A 17145-nucleotide genomic window follows, 5' to 3' on the forward strand; every position below is an offset into this window, starting at 1 on the left:
TCGAGTTGGGGCTATCTTGAAATATTCAGAAGGATGGATATAATAACAGGTTGACACATTTACACTGATTTATTGATTTGATGCTAAGAAATTTTTAACATAATTCCTTAGACATTGGGATTTTGGCACAGAAATGTTTTGACAGGTCTTAACAGACAAAACAGACATTTTTAGTCTTTTTTTTTTTTAACTAAAACTTGCTGAAGTTAGTGATTTCACCCAACCCCTGAGTTTCTTGCATGCTTAACTGCTCAGTCATGTCTGACTCTTTGTGACCCCATGGACCATAGCCCGCCAGGCTCCTCTGTTCTCGGGATTATCCAGGCAAGAATACTGGAATAGGAAGCTGCTCCCTTCCCTGAGTGTCTTACCTCCTGGCCAGTTCCACAGGGATTGATGCTGAAATCTGAACAGACAGTTGATTTGCCCACAAATACGGGAGCACCTCATTCTTTCTCCCAGTTCCACAAACCCAGGTGGGTCCGAGGCCTTCTTGGGCTCCCTACTGGTGGTGCCACCAGGCCATTCCCACTGTTAGACCAGCAGCTACTGTTTAGGGCCGAAACCTCACATCTGTTCTGACTTTGAGATTCCTGATCCCGCCCCAGAGCGTGCAGCTCCTGGGAAGTGGAGTCTGTCTGCACACTCTACTTCTGTAAGACAAATCCCATCCCCAGGCCCCACCCACTCTGGAATTCTGGTCACAAAGCCTGATCTCTCATTACACTCTGGTGGTGCTTTAGGGAGCGAAAGTCTCAATGAGGAGGCAGGGATGAAGTGAGTCAGAAAGAGGAAAACAAATGCCATATATTAATGCATACGTGTGGCCTCTAGAAACATTAGGTCCTAATGAACCTATATTTGCAAAGCAGAAATAGAGACACAGAGAACGAATGTATGGACTCCAAGGAGGGGGAGGGGGATGAACTGAGAGGCTGAAATTGACATATATACACTGCTATGCTTTGGCCACCTCATGAGAGGAGTTGACTCCTTGGAAAAGACTCTGATGCTGGAAGGGATTGGGGACAGGAGAAGGGGACGACCAAGGATGAGATGGCTGGATGGCATCACGGACTCAATGGACGTGAGTCAGTGAACTCCGGGAGATGGTGATGGACAGGGAGGCCTGGTGTGCTGCAATTCATGGGGTCACAAAGAGTCAGACATGACTGAGCGACTGAACTGAACTGAACTGAACTGAACTAATGCATAAAACAGATAACTCCTGAGAAACTGTAGCTCAGAGGACTCTGCTCAGTGCTTGGTGGTGACCTAAATGGGAAGGAAATCCCAAAAAGAGGAGAGATATGTGCATACACAGCCGATTTGCTTTGCTGTACAGTAGCTAAAGCAACCTTGTAAAGCAAGTATACTCCAGTTTAAAAAAAATACTATCTGACCAAGAAATCTCATTAAAATAGGAGTCACATATTCATGGACCATCTGGCTCTTCTCAGAAAGGCAGCAAGGGCTCGACGCACAGCTCCTGATTTTCTCTGTTGATTCTTTGTTCCTTGAATGGTCTCAAATTTTCTAATATCTATTGCTCTTAAAATTAAAGCAACTAGAGAGCTGGGGTTCAGATTGTCCAAGAAATCCTCAATTATATTTCTAACATCTTTTTTGGAGTCTTTATTAATATAAATGTGTCACATTTAATATCTTAAAACTAATGTCAAATGATGGCTTTGGGGAAGAGACTAATATTCTCATAAAGGTTAACCCAGTGTTTTATTATAGACTTACTTTTGAAATGTAATTGTTATTGTAATAAAACTATAAGGCCCTAACTTGATAGCTTATTCTATGAAATTATTAAAATAGTTTCATCATACCTACACAACTATGGGCTTCCCAGGTGCTGCTAGCGGTACAGAACTGGCCTGTTAGTGCAGGAGACATGAGAGACGTGGGTTCAGTCCCTGGGTCTGGAAGATCCCCTGGAGGAGGGCATGGCAACCCACTCCAGTGTTCTTGCCTGGAGAATCCCATGGACAGAGGAGCCTGGTGGGCTACAGTCCATAGGGTCACACAGAGTCAGACATGACTAAAGCAACTTAGCACACACGCAACTCTACACGACTATACCCAACTGTTAGAGTAATACAGATGTTGAATAGAGTGCAAAATAAAAGTTTTTGCCGTAACCAGAATGGTGGCCAACAGATTAAGTGTGGGTCAAAGGGGGTCTATTTTTCATATTATTGAGTGTTTTTCAAAAGATATTTTTATTCTGATCAAGCCACATGGAATTGAAATGACTAAATCGGGATGCATCCCATGGCAAAGTGGCTGCAGCAAAATGCCTGTATCAGAATAGCAGTGCCATAGTCTAAGTGAACGTGTGTACACTCTCGGCGTGTGTTACTCTCAGAGTTGGGTAGATAGGGTCAGACTCGTTTATGGCTGAGTGAAGGCTTGTCAATAGTCTTCTAATACAGGTAGAAACATGATCATTAGCACGGGTTTATTAATTCACCTCGCTGATACTTGCTGAGGAACTACCATAGTCCAGGCTTCTTTCAATAATAACTTCTCCTGGGACTTCCCTGGAGGCCAGTGGTTAAGTCTGTGCTTCCCCTGCAGGGGGCGCAAGTTCAGCCCCTGGTAGGGGGAACTCAGATCCCACATGCTGTGTGGTAAGGCCAAAAAGAAAAAATATATATATATTTTAAATTAATTCTATTATTATCAGCATCTAAGATCACTGACATCCTTTTAAAATAATTTGTTCAATGTGAATCATCATTCATGAAGTTAATTAAGCAAATTACAAGATATTTAAGGAGGAGAAATCCCATATGTGCCAAGGTAAGTGGTATTCCATTCAGGTACTAAGTGTCACCAGTAAATGGGTTAACTATCTCAGTTAACTTACTGTATCAGGGAGTCATGATACCTGCATGCTGTGCTAGAATCCATTTTATAAACAACTCTCTCCTCTTCACCATGTATGAGCAGACAAAGCTTAAGTGCCCTTTGCTCACAGATTAAAATGTTTTAAACCATAGTTTCTTGTCTCTTTGAAAATTGTCTAGTCAAGGAATATGATATCAAGCATACAAAGACTCAATGTGCTGAAAAGCAAGCTCACTATAAAATATCTGGCTAAATCAGCTTCAACTTACAGCCTTTATCTTAATAAAATTCCATGATTTTCACTTAAAGTGGCTGTGACACAGCGGCCACGCAGCCGCGCTCCTCTGATCCCGATCTATAGCCTGCACGTTTGTAGGGGAGGAGGCAGCCCCCCCAGCCCCCGTGACGTGTGGCGTTGTCTCCTCAGCCTTGATGCACGCCCTGGTGTTCGGAAACGTGACGGCGATCATCCAGAGAATGTACTCCAGGTGGTCCCTCTATCACACCAGAACCAAGGATCTGAAGGACTTCATCCGCGTCCATCACCTGCCCCAGCAGCTCAAGCAGAGGATGCTGGAGTATTTCCAGACAACCTGGTCAGTCAACAATGGAATAGATTCCAATGAGGTAATGTGAATTTCTCCTGTTGACGTTTTCAGGCAGAAAGCACATATCCAGGTGAAAACAAGGGCTTCAGTGCAGGTCTAAGGACTGAAGCACACACTGCCAACGTCTTCATCTCTCTACGTTCAGCCTCTCGTGCCCCCACAGGGGTTCTTTTGCCTGGTCTTGCTTACGCTTCCATGATGTCGCTGTGGGTTGGCCAGTGTTTCACAGTAGCTTGCTACTTCGGTCAGTCATGTAGGCATATTTTCATGTGAGATGACCCTCTTTGAAGGAACCAATTCTTATGACAGTTGAATGGTATAATCATGGACTATTAGATTAATCAAGCTAATGTTTACCTTCAAAACCAACAAAGTAAAAAAATGCATTTTCTGCAAACATGTTATGTTTGGACTTCCAGAAACACCCTCGACCACCACTGTTGGTATCCTATAGGTCAAGCAGCCATCCCATCAACCTGTCAACAAAGCCAGTCATCAATATTTTTAAGTGCTTATTTGGTTTTTCCTCTCTTCAGATGATCAGGACAGCCAGGGAGACTCTAAAGGGCCTAAACTCCGTATCTTCCTTCCCGAGTCAAGTGTCTTTGTGAGAAGCAGGCCACAAGTAACAATGTGTTTCATTCTAGAGTCTTACAGTAACTTATCGTCTTTCTCCAGACTTATGAATAGCTGACTATTCAGGAGCACACAGCCAGGGTCAGTCACAGAAACCCAGGGTTATTTGTACATGTAGCTTCCTCTTCTGTCCTCTGACTGGTCAAACAGTGGGGAAAGGTCCCTGTGGTCTTACAGCCTGCCGGCTACACAGCACTGCTCCCCAGCTCGACTCCTTCTTTCACCTTCTCTGGCAGCTTTTGAAGGACTTTCCGGACGAGCTCCGCTCCGACATCACCATGCACCTGAACAAGGAGATCTTGCAGCTGTCCCTGTTCGAGTGCGCCAGCCGGGGCTGCCTGCGGTCGCTGTCTCTGCACATCAAAACCTCCTTCTGCGCCCCCGGGGAGTACCTGCTGCGCCAGGGGGACGCTTTGCAGGCCATCTACTTCGTGTGCTCGGGCTCCATGGAGGTTCTTAAAGACAGCACGGTGCTGGCCATTCTCGGTAGGTCTTGTTGAAAAGCCCCATGAAATTCTACTCTGAAGCATGAATTAAGGAGATTAAAAGAGGGGAGAACTTGTGACTGAGAGGAGGAAAGTGAGGGAAGAGTATGTCGATTCAGGACAGGGGTTTAATCTGCCAAGTTATTATTACTGCTGTTATACTGAGTTTGCACTGTGCGGTTGTATGCAACACCTGTTTTGACTCTTACAAAAAGCCATTTTTAATAAATATTGCCCCTATTTTACTAGTAAATAAATAATAGTTGACTTAATTTCTCCCCAAAACATGGCAAGAGAATGAACACAGTCCTGATTGATTCCTAAAGCCAGGTTATGAACGGTGACGTGCATTGCCTCTTGGTGAAATAGCTCCTGTTTTAAGAGTGTTCCTGCATTTTTGTGGAGAATCCATTCAGAGAAGAACATTGGAAATTGTTTTATCTGTGCTAGAAATAGCACAAAAATGAATGCATATTGAGAATAAGCTCTCGCAGCAATCAATAATGCAATACTGTCACGGTGATGACAGGCTAATTTTCCTCCCTCAAAGAAAACCCACAGGACACTTTGGGAAGATTTTGTATCACAAAGTTGACTCCAACTATTAAGATGCAGTGTTTATTGAAATGTAAAGGTCAGCTAACAACAGATGATATGCAGGGTTAATGTAGAAAAGCTCCTATCTATTGATACAATTTTAAGTGTACCTCTTTTAAAAATCATTTTCATTTGTTTATTTTTTCAACTCATATTTCTTGAGGGCCTATGAATGAATCAGGTAAACAGGTAAACAATATATTTTGAACGCCAGTTGCTGCTGCTGCTGCTGCTAAGTCGCTTCAGTTGTGTCCGACTCTGTGTGACCCCACAGATGGCAGTCCACCAGGTTCCTCTGTCCCTGGCATTCTCCAGACAAGAACAGAACACCAATGTTTAGAATTTGTTAATGAAAAGTGGCTAATGCAGCATTTTTTTTTTAATTTCCATGTTCAAGAACCTAATTTTACGTCTTAATCCTTTATAAAATATTTTCACATATGGGACCTTCATTAAGTTTTCCTAACACAAAGAGACAGATGTAAGTATTTTTTTTTCCCAAGGTCAAAGCTAACCTAGGTCTTCAGATGCTCTATCCAGTACACTTTCCCCCTCTAAACAATGCTTTTTAAAAATTAATTTATTTAATAGAGGAAAACAACAGAATGGGAAAGACTAGAGATCTAAGCTCATGGCATCTGGTCCCATCACTTCATGGGAAATAGACAGGGAAACAGTGAAAACAGTGTCAGACTTTATTTCTTTGGGTTCCAAAGTCACTGCAGATGGTGACTGCAGCCATGAAATTAAAAGACGCTTACTCCTTGGAAGGAAAGTTATGAGCAACCTAGATAGTATATTCAAAAGCAGAGACATTACCTTGCCGACTAAGGTCCGTCTAGTCAAGGCTACGGTTTTTCCTGTGGTCATGTATGGATGTGAGAGTTGGACTGTGAGGAAGGCTGAGTGCCGAAGAATTGATGCTTTTGAACTGTGGTGTTGGAGAAGACTCTTGAGGTCCCTTGGACTGCAAGGAGATCCAACCAGTCCATTCTGAAGGAGATCAGCCCTGGGATTTCTTTGGAAGGAAGGATGCTAAAGCTGAAACTCCAGTACTGTGGCCACCTCATGCGAAGAGTTGACTCATTGGAGAAGACTCTGATGCTGGGAGGGCTTGGGGGCAGGAGGAGAAGGGAACAACAAAGGATGAGGTGGCTGGATGGCAGCACGGACTCGATGAACGCGAGTCTGAGTGAACTCTGGGAGATGGTGATGGACAGGGAGGCCTGGCGTGCCTCCCTCATGGGGTCGCAAAGATTTGGACACGACTGAGCAACTGAACTGAACTGAACTGAACTGAAAGTTAATTGCTTTTCAGAATTTGGTTGTTTTCTGTCAAACCTCAACATGAATCAGCCACAGGTATACAAGGGCAGTATATACCCTCCCTGTTGAACCCCCCTCCCACCTCCCTCCCCATCCCACCCCTCTAGGTTGACACAGGGCCCCTGTTTGAGTTTCCTGAGACCTACAGCAAATTCCCACTGGCTGTCTATTTACACATGGTATTATAAGTTTCCATGTTACTCTCTCCATACATCTCACCCTCTCCCCTCTCCCCGTGTCCAGAAGTCTGTTCTCTATGTTTTAAACAATCCCTTTTAGTCTATTTGACCATTGTGAGTATGCTGTCAGTTGATTTTCACTATAAGCTTCAGGATGGGTTCTGTTTCGGAACAGAATAATACTGATTGCTTCCCTGACATGAGCAGAGTGTAATGTGTCCACTATGCAATTCCAGTCTTGCAGCCCTATTAGGTTGCTGTGATGACCCCAGTTGGAGGTGCAGAGATGAGGGCAGCTAGGGGTGAAACACCAGTGTGCTTTCCACTGCTTCCTGATGACTTCCTCCGTTGACCTCTTAATCAGAGGAGAGGTGGGGCTTGCCTTCCAAAGTTTGGACTCAACTCTTGATTCACCCCTATACTTTTCTCTTTTTTTCCTTTGATTTGGACCATTAAAAAAATCTTTCTTGAATTTGTTACAATATTGCTTCTCTTTCATGTTTTGGCTTTTTGGCCACTAGGCATGTGGGATCTTCACTCCCTGACCGGGGATGGAACTGGCACCTGCTGCCCTGCAGGGTGGAGCCTCAGCCACCGGGCTGCTGGGGAGTCCATGGTTTTCTCCTTAATAGAAAGGCATGGAAAGGTGACTAAATGAAATAACAACCAGCTGGCCTCGGTGTGGCCAGCTTGTTATCTGTGTGAGGGTGAGAGTCTATATATGTCTGTTTTTCAAGAGGAGAATTGAACACTCTTTCCTGCCCATTTATCAACTTGGTGAAGTTAAAAACCAGTCATTCTATCATTTTCTATTCAAAATTAAAAGTGAGAATCCTTTGAAAATTTGTTTCACAAACCTTGCTCCAATCATAAAATATTTTTCTGCGGGTTTCCTTAGTACCGCTGTGAGTTCTGTAGCCTGCCTGCTGACCATCTTCTTTTAAAAGGGCGTTTAGTGCCATTTGCATCAACACGGATGGACTCAGAGTTTGTCACACTGAGTGAAATAAGTCAGGCAGAGAAATAAATATCACAGGACATCATTCATATGTGGAATCTTAAAAAAAAAAAACTGGTAGAGTTGAGCCTATTTACAAAACAGAGACACCCGTGTAGAAAACAAACTTACAGTTACCAGGTAAAAAGGGAAGGAGGGATGAGTCGGGAGCTGGGCGGGACATGAACACACTGCCATGTATAAAATAGATACTGATGGGGATCTGCTGTGCAGCCCAGGAAACTCTACTCGGTGCTCTGTAGTGATGTACATGGGAAGGAAATCCAAAAAAGAGTGGGTATACGAACACGTATAACTGATTCATTCTACTGTCCCTGAAACCAGCACAGCAGTGTAAAACAACTATAATTAATCAAAATAAAAATAACAGGGATTTAGTTATTTTTCTAGCGACTTATGGTTTTGTATACATATAAGTAAATGGATCCAGCATTTTCAGATGTATATATTATGGGTTTTTCCATAACTGTGGTGAATGTTTAAATTTGGTAACTAGCAACAACTCCAGGAATGGAATATGAGGGCATTATCCCTGACATTACATCACAGCAGGCGCAAATCTGACAGCCTCTATGTAAATACTGTTGCTTGTAATACACGATTCCGTCAGATTTTCTTCTTTCAAAAAAGCTTCTGAAAGAAAGTGAAAATGAAGTCGCTCAGTTGTGTCCGACTCTTTGTGACCCCATGGACTGTAACCTGCCAGGCTCCTCCATCCATGGGATTTTCCAGGCAAGAATACTGGAGTACATCACATTTCCTTCTCCAGGGGATCTTCCCAACCCAGGGATCAAACCCGGGTCTCCTGCATTGCAGGGGGACTCTTTACTGTCTGAGCCTCCAGGGAATCCTGGTGGCCAATACCTACAGCTAGAAGTCTAAGCCATTGGCTTGTGCCTCTGGCCCTGGTTTCCTCCATAACTTGAGCTTCCCATAGTTAACATTTCACAACTTCGCTGGTACCCTGTACCTCTCAAAAGTGATTTAAATCCATGTGGCCCATCTAAAACATGTCTGTGTGGTATTGGGACCAAGCCCAAACAAATATAATAAATTATTAATATTTTCTCTCTGTGGTTAACATTATCTCAATGGGGATCAACTATTTTACTTTCCCTATGGTAATATTGTCTAATTGGCCAATATAAATCAATATTGACTCTGATAAACTTTAGCACATTGTTTAAATATAGCTATTTAATACATGTTCACTCTGCCAACAAAATGAATTAATACATAATATCATAAGGGAAGCCTATCACCAAGCACCTGTCAAGCCAAAATTTATTCAAGCAATTCCATTGTCCAATCAATTCTTGAAAGCATCTCTTAATCCAATGCAGTTGACAGAGAGGCAGGGATTTGTTACAGGGATAGAATCTGTTTGCCTGTGCACCTTCATTTCATGTCCCAGTAACTGTGTTTTCCGCCAAGGGCTTCACTGTGATTTAAAAGAAGACAACAAAGCCCCAGTAAGTGCAGTACTCACAGATGGCATTAGTCTGCCTAATTAGAGTTAAATGCAAGTTACGGCTCCAACTAGGAAGGTTTGCAGATGCCTCCCATCAACTTCCCCCCCCCCCACACACACACCCAGTGGAAAGATAACTGATTAGTAAATATCAGAAACAGAATTCTGAGTAATAGAGACTACGCTGCTGTGCTGTGCTTAGTCACTCAGGCGTGTCCAGCTCTTCGCGACCCCATGGACGGCAGCCCACCAGGCTCCACTGTCCATGAGGATCCTCCAGGCAAGAACACTGGAGTGGGTTGCCATTCCCCCCTCAGGGGATCTTCCCAACCCAGGGATCAAACCCAGGTCTCCTGCATTGCAGGCGGATTCTTTACCAGCTGCGCCACCAGGCAAGCCCAAGAATACTGGAGTGGGTAGCCTATCTCTTCTCCAGGGGAACTTCCCAACCCAGGAGTCAAACTAGGGTTTCCTGCATTGCAGGTGGATTCTTTACTAACTGAGCTACCTGGGAAGCCCCAACAGAGACTGTAAGGGACCACAAAAACCTTCCCTTCTTTTAGAAATAAGGATACTGAAACCCAGAGTGATTAAGAAACTTAGGTCTAGGCTCTAAATCTAGATAGTAATTACTCACTAGTAATCCACAAAGTTGTAAAATTAGTGAGGGTGAAAATTAGGCCCCACACAAGGCCTGGCACACATGTCAGTGATCTGTAAATATTCACTCAATAAATAAAAAACCAGAATTCTAGGATGCCAAGTCGGCAAGGCGCTGGGGCCTTTGTGGCTGAAATCACCATTCTGTGGGCACTCAAAGTACGAGAGTAGGATAACCCTAAAGTTTTTCCAAACACAAGTAGAAAATGTGAATTCTCACCATGGCAGCATGGTGCGTCAAGGTAAGTTCTCCTCAGGTGTGCAAAAGTTGGGGCTTCCCCAGAGGCTCAGCAGTAAAGAATCTGCCTGCAATGCCGGACACCCAGGTTTGATCCCTGGGTGGGGAAGACCCCCTGGAGGAGGGCATGGCAACCCACTCCAGCCTTGTTGCCTGGAGAATCCCGTGCACAGAGGAGCCTGGGGGGCTGCAGCCCACGGGGCCACGCAGAGCTGGTCATGAACAGGGGTGACTCAGCAGCAGCATACAAAGCCTGGACATTTGCCGTTTTCAGTCCAGCCTGGCGGTGTTTGCATTTTACGTCAGTACCCAGCCTTGAATTTTTGAGCAGCAATTTAGATTTCTAACAAAACATGCAAGAGAAAAGAAATCGCCAAGTTAGTCATGGTAACAATAAATTCTTCAGTTTATTCTCTTAGTGTCTATAAATGTAGAGTTTAGTCTTTTTTTCTTCTTCCAAATAGGTTCAATTTCAAGGTTTTAAAAAGATAATACCAGAAATAATTCAATAATTTGAGTTTTTGGTCTGCCACAAATACTTATGAATGTCTCAGATATTTATGGATAAGGTGGCACATCTCTTTTTAACGTCAAGTTCAATAAAAACAGACTTTTACTGAAGCCTGCTGCATGCCAGAAACTGCTTCCAGAAATTCTGAGCAAAATAAAAAGATAAACATTTAGAAGTTTAAAAATTAATTGAATGAAGAATGGTTGGGACAGTTTGTTCTACAACATTCCAAAGATAATATTTGCTTGGTGAGTTTTGGCTGGCAAATTGTTGGTTGTTGGTTCCCTACAAAATGGATCAAAGTGACCATTTGGAAAAAAAAATAAAGCTCGGGCATGATGATGTTTGAGGACAAAGATAAAGCAGAAACTCCCGAGCTGTAGTCTTGAGTCCAAGGCCAGCGTTCTTTGTGAACTTGGTCATATGACCTCGGCTTTTAAACTAAGTTTGTCTGAGAACTGAATGGGTTTTCTTTCTGATTTCTAACATGGACGCTGAGTGCATTAATGGCTCTAAAATAAAACTGACGCTGTAATCAGCTCTTTGCCAGCACTTGCAATTATGCTCACCTTCCTGCTAGGTTAGACTGATTCAAATCAAGCTCAAGATTTTAAAGATTCAGAGAAATTGTCCAGTGTTATCTAATCAGCAAACTCAAGGAGGTAAGCTGGTTCCCAGTTTAAGACCAATGGGCAGAGGTGTTACAGACAAATATCAGAGGTGCTGGGGTGAGAGAGAGTGTGTAGAAGGTAGAATCAGACCCTTCTCCCCTCAGGGGAAGGGCTCATAGTTTTTATTTATTCGCTTTCTTTTTTTGCTGGAGAAAATGGGATTTTCACACTGTCACGGAGCTTTGAAATGATGACCTATGTCCTGCATTTCCATGTAGTAGATCTCATTGTCCACAATGCCCAGGAGTTGCCTTTGCCTCTTGACTCTCCTCCTTCACACCCGCCCCCTGTCTTGCAGACATGTTCAGAGATAAATAAAACAACTTGAGTGTGTTAGAAAGCAGCTGGTGATGCGTATATTATTGTCCAAAGTACTAGAATCAACATGATTAATATACCTCTTGATGGTCTTACTTCAAGATCCTGAAGCATTTTCACTCAGAAAAACTGAGCCGTTATTATTTCCTTTGAATGGTTAAAGCAGCTGTGACCAAAAATGTCAACTGCTTTGTCTAAAGTCATTTACCAAATCCTTCGGGGGACTGACGTGAGCCCATGTGTGACCTACAATTTCTAACTCCGGGTCTCCTAGGCTTTATTCTCGAGATGAGTGTTCTCGACTGGGTGTGGTTCAGATTGCCAAGGGACGTCTGGCAATGCCTGCAGATACTTTGGGCTGTTATCTCTGGGGGTGGGTGATGTGAGACGCCCCTGGACATTCTACCCTGTACCCGAGCTCCCCCCACCAGCACAGAACGACGGGGCCCCAAATCTCAACCCTGCCCAGGCTGAGAAACCCTGCCCCAGAAAAAGGTTGCTCTTCTCTTTGAACGTAATTTTAGAGAAATGAAGCCTGTAAATCAAATGACGTCTTTCAAGCAACGTGTCTCTTTTCTCACTGTTTCAAGGGAAAGGGGATTTAATTGGAGCCAATCTGTCAATCAAGGACCAAGTGATCAAGACCAACGCGGATGTGAAGGCGCTGACCTACTGTGACCTCCAGTGTATCATCCTCAAAGGACTCTTTGAAGTGCTGGACCTGTACCCAGAATATGCTCACAAGTTTGTGGAAGACATTCAGCATGACCTCACATACAACCTTCGAGAAGGTCATGAGAGTGATGTAAGTCTCCCTTCTAATTACTGCTGAGATCCAAACACACGGGGCCTGGAGATCATTTATAACAGCAAAGAACATGTTCTGACCTCACTTCAAAAAGTCTCTGAGCAGATAAGTTGGGACTGTTCAGTCACTAATTGAGCAATTAGGTAATTAGCCAGGAGTCAAACCAGGAGCATGTTATCAATATTTTAGAAAAGTAGGATTTATGGAGGAGTTCCCTTAATTTTTTTCTTGTTTGCTTTCATTTGCTTATAACCAGGAGGAATGTCAGGGGCATACAATATTTAGCCAGTGATTTAGTTCGTGATTTCTCCTGAACTTAAAGATTTCTGGATAGGGTGTATGGTTCAGAGTTTGCTATGTGAGTGTGTATTCCCTACCCCACTGGCTTGGCGTGCATTTTGCTTAAGAATATCTTTTTATTTGTTAACCATGACTCACAACAGTCTACCTTAAAATGAGTAAATAGGTATGAAAGGATTCAAACCAAAGATTGTCACTCTGGAAGCATAATGAACATTTTATGAAAGTATATATTTGCTACACGTTTCAGTTTATACAAACAGCTTTCCTGTCAAAATATGTACCAAACTGTGTCCTGTGATTAAGCTGCTCGTGAACATGACTTCATTAAATGTGTCAGAGAGACAAATGACTTAATAGGAATGACTGTCGGAAGGCAGGCCAGAGTGTGCCTGCACACTGCTCTCTATCAGCAGACGCCTTCATCTGCTGCCTCGAGCTCTGCCCCAGATACTTGCTATTCTCGATTTTTTCCCTAAGGGTTTGAGAAGCAAGGCTCTTGTTTTGACTAACCCGTATTGTGGGGACATCGTCATCAGCGTTCTCCAAATTGTCGGTAAAGAAGGAATCCAAGTTGTGTGACTTCCTCTTGGTTGAGGACATCGAATGGCAGAACACAGACGGTGCCCCTTCTGGAGTTCAGGGCTACCAGTTTCGAACGCGTGCATCTCCGCATGGACGGTGGCAAACAGCAAAGGAGGTGCAAATGTTTATTCAAAACTTTTTGTGTTAAGGACTCTGTCAGTGTAAAGCGTTTTATTTAGTGCCGAAAGCCACTGTCGAAGCTAAGTGTCAGCCAGGTTTTACAGGACAGAAAACAGATGCAGAATGGTTAAGTAACATGTGTGTGATCACACACACAGGCGCCTCTGTCCATGGAAATTTCCAGGCAAGAATACTGGAGTGGGTTGCCATGGGCTATATAGCAACCCAGATATATATATCCTCTTCCAGGGGATCTTCCTAACCCAGGGATTGAACCCCACGTCTCCCGCGTTGGCAGTCAGGTTCTTTACCACTAGCAAAGAAATAGCCAACATGTCCTCAACATGGACAAATGGAAAATATTGGCTCTCAACCCCAAGTTTTGTTTCATTCAATTACTTTTAAAGAGTCTTACCTTTAATCCATTTTTTAATCCTCTTGTTGTCTTTGCTGAAACATTCATCACAGTGATTTTAAGCCTCCAGTGTCTGAATAGCCAATGAGACTGTTTTCTTTATCTGTTTTTTCTTTTGGGGTTTTGTTTTTTTCTTTTGAGGTCACTTTCCTTCCCCTACTATTTTTCAAACAGATATCATGACTTTGCGTCAGTGTAGATATTGTTTATGAAGAAAGTAAAGTCGCTCAGTCATGTCCGATTCTCTGCAACCTCATGGACTGTAGCCCACCAGGCTCCTTCCTCCATCCATGGGATTTTCCAGGCAAGAATACTGGAGTAGGTTGCCATTTTCTTCTCCAGGGGATCTTCCTGACCCAGGAATCAAAGCCAGGTCTCCCACGCTGCAGGCAGACTCTTTACCATCTGAGCCACCCTTGAAAAAAGCACTTGTATTATTTTCCTTCTAACAGGGTTATGTCTTCCTGGGACAGGCAGAGAGACCACCCAACAAACCACCTTCACCCTGTCTACAGCTCCTTCTAGGCTTTGTTAGGTTGATCTGCTTCAGTTTTGCCCCAACCCTGGTAGTACAGATCTCACCCCTAAGACATGTTTTGGAATCTCTGCTAAAATCCCTGGGTGTTGCCCAGAGCTCCTTCTATTTGACACGCCCTTCCTGAAGCCTGCGCCTCCCCAAGCATCACGAGGGAACCCAGTCCCCGGGCTCCTTGGAGACTGCCCCATGCCCCTAGGTGAGCAGCTGGCTGACCCCTGGGGGCCAGCCCGGGAGGGGGCCTCCTCCCCGGGAGTCACTCCTCAGATCCCGGGAGTGTGGGGACACAAGGATTGCTCTCCTCCAGGAAGACCACTCCTCTCTCTCCTACTCTCCGCTGCCCCACAGTGAGGCAATAGATTCCCTCAGAAAAACCCCTAGATAAACGTGACCCTTGGGCTTCCCTGGTGCTTCGGCTGGCAGATAATCCGCCTGCAGTGTGGGAGACCTGGGTTCGATCCCTGGGGTGGGAAGTTCCCCTGGAGAAGGGAAAGGCTTCCCAGAGTGGATTGTGGCCTACTTATGGACTTCCATTTTCTCAGGGGTCATAGCCCTTCAAGTCTGACCTGAGTTGGTTGTTCTCCGTTGCTTTTAAACAGTTATTTTGTGTGTTTTGTCAAGCTTTATAATTATTTTTAGTTCGATATTAGGTATTTCACTATGGCTGAAACAAAAACTTATGCTTCTATACAGAGGACCCCCTCCGAGCTACATTTTTAAGGGCAAATGGGAACAGGAGCTCTGAAATCTTTATTTTTTTTTATAGTTCCTCATCTTGTATCACTCAAAGTTTACATTTACACTAAGATTCTGGTAGCTCAGTTGGTAAAGAATCCACCTGCAATGCAGGAGCCCACCTGCAATGCAGGACACATGGGTTCCATCCCTGGGTTGGGAAGATCCCCTGGAGGAGGGCATGGCAGCCCGCTCCAGTGTTCCTGCCTGGGGGATCTCATGGAAGAGGTGCCTGGTGGTCTACTGTCCATGGAGTCGCAAAGAGTGCCACATGACTGAGTGAGAAAACCTCCAAGATCCCGGGTTGCTATGCCTTTTAAAGGCTAGATAAATTTGGACCACACTTACCAATAATTTTATAATCCTGGGGAGATTAAAAATAGTCTAAAAATAGCCTAATAGACTAAAAATAGCCTTGTGCTATTTTTTAAATTGGGATATAGTTGCTTTACAGCGTCGTATTAGTTTCTGCTGCAAGTACACGTTCATCCCTCCCTCTGTCTCTTTCCCGTTGATGCATATATGTAGAATCTTGTGCCATTTCTAAGGATACTGTGACTTTGGGGGGCTGTGGGGCTTCTATTCTGACAATTACCTGTGATGATGGCTGCAGCTGCTCTGGTGTGAGACCAAGGTGGACCCAGCCCCTCTCCTTAATCTCCACACCCACACAAGCAAAAATACCCAGTCACACAGAGTTTCCGGTGGGTTGAATCCTTTGTGAAAATTTGGTCTGGGGATTCTAGAAGGAGGAGCATTTGCATCATGGAAATGCCAACAGTGTAGATATCACTTCACTCCAGCCTTGCTCTTAAAGCTCCTGTGGCCCCTCTGCTGTCAGCCCTTTACTGCTGCTCTCCCCTCCTCTCCTACCTTCAGCCTCTGCCTCCATCCCCAGACTCCCCACTGTGTCTGATACGACTTAACTCTCTCTTTGATTGGTTTGTCTCTCTCTGATCTTGCCTTCTGGATGTACCCTCTCTCACAAGTGCTTTTAACTATCTGGTGACAGCATTACCAGAATATCTAGATAAAGAGTGGACTGATCATCAACCTGTTTTGAAATAAAAACAAAGAAAGCGTTTTAAGAGATGGTCAAAAGGTATGCAGGTCACAGTGAGCTATGAATCTGGATAACTTTAGAGTGGCAGCTCATCCAACTAGTTTAAACGTATACAATATGTTCTGAGTTTGTGAAAAGGCAAGCTAGTCCTTTCTGACCTCATGCTAATTACTCATTTTATGCACTCGGTGTATTTTATGTTTGCCCTTATTTATATCTCCTGATGACCCCAGTCATGACATAGATTAATTCAGCTATTTCTGTCTATGGAGATTATGAGAAACTTGCTTCACAGCTTCTCATGGTAAACCCTATAAACCTTATTTTAGCACAGACTCATCTGTTGTTGGTTGCGAAATTTAGTTTGCCTTAACATTAGAATTTGGGGATAAATAATGACTGAAGAGTACCTAAAATAAGTTTTCCAAAATTAGTAGAGCTGACACACAGAAGCTCAGACATTGACGTGGTTGCATGTAGATACGGTCTGGGTGTGAGCACGATGGCCTCTGACCTGCTGTGTGGCTATGGAGCAACCAACAGCAATGCCTGTTTTACCTTACCAGGGCCTACTCGATGAAACTCATTTTTATTTTAGATTTTTTGGCTGTGCCGCAGGAAACACAGGTATCTTAGCTCTCCAACCAGGGGTCATACCCATGCCCCTGCAGTGGGAGCGTGGATTCCTAACCACTGGATTGCCAGGGAGGTCCTGAAATTTTTTTGCCATTTTTTTAATTGAAGTATTGGAGAAGGCACTGGCGACCCACTCCAGTACTCTTGCCTGGAAAATCCCGTGGATGGAGGAACCTGGTGGGCTGCAGTCCATCGGGTCGCGAAGAGTCAGACTCCACTGAGCAGCTTCACTTTCAGTTTTCACTTTCATGCATGGGAGAAGGACATGGCAACCCACTCCAGTGTTCTTGCCTGGAGAATCCCAGGGACGGGGGAGCCTGGTGGGCTGCCGTCTATGGGGTCGCACAGGGTCGGACACGACTGAAGCG

At 44.2% G+C, this 17145-nt stretch overlaps 1 protein-coding gene across 1 annotated transcript in view; it reads left to right on the plus strand.

The window, feature by feature from the left end:
• KCNH8 (potassium voltage-gated channel subfamily H member 8) overlaps window positions 1–17145 on the plus strand; it is a 462629-nt gene that overhangs the window by 355381 nt on the left and 90103 nt on the right. Inside the window, exons 9-11 of the mRNA XM_069582447.1 lie at window positions 3290–3489; window positions 4343–4592; window positions 12171–12385. Coding sequence (XP_069438548.1) covers window positions 3290–3489; window positions 4343–4592; window positions 12171–12385 — 665 coding nt within the window. The remainder of the gene's footprint in view (window positions 1–3289; window positions 3490–4342; window positions 4593–12170; window positions 12386–17145) is intronic.

The sequence above is a fragment of the Ovis canadensis genome, chromosome 1 (assembly GCF_042477335.2).
Source record: "Ovis canadensis isolate MfBH-ARS-UI-01 breed Bighorn chromosome 1, ARS-UI_OviCan_v2, whole genome shotgun sequence".
Taxonomy (NCBI): domain Eukaryota; kingdom Metazoa; phylum Chordata; class Mammalia; order Artiodactyla; family Bovidae; genus Ovis; species Ovis canadensis.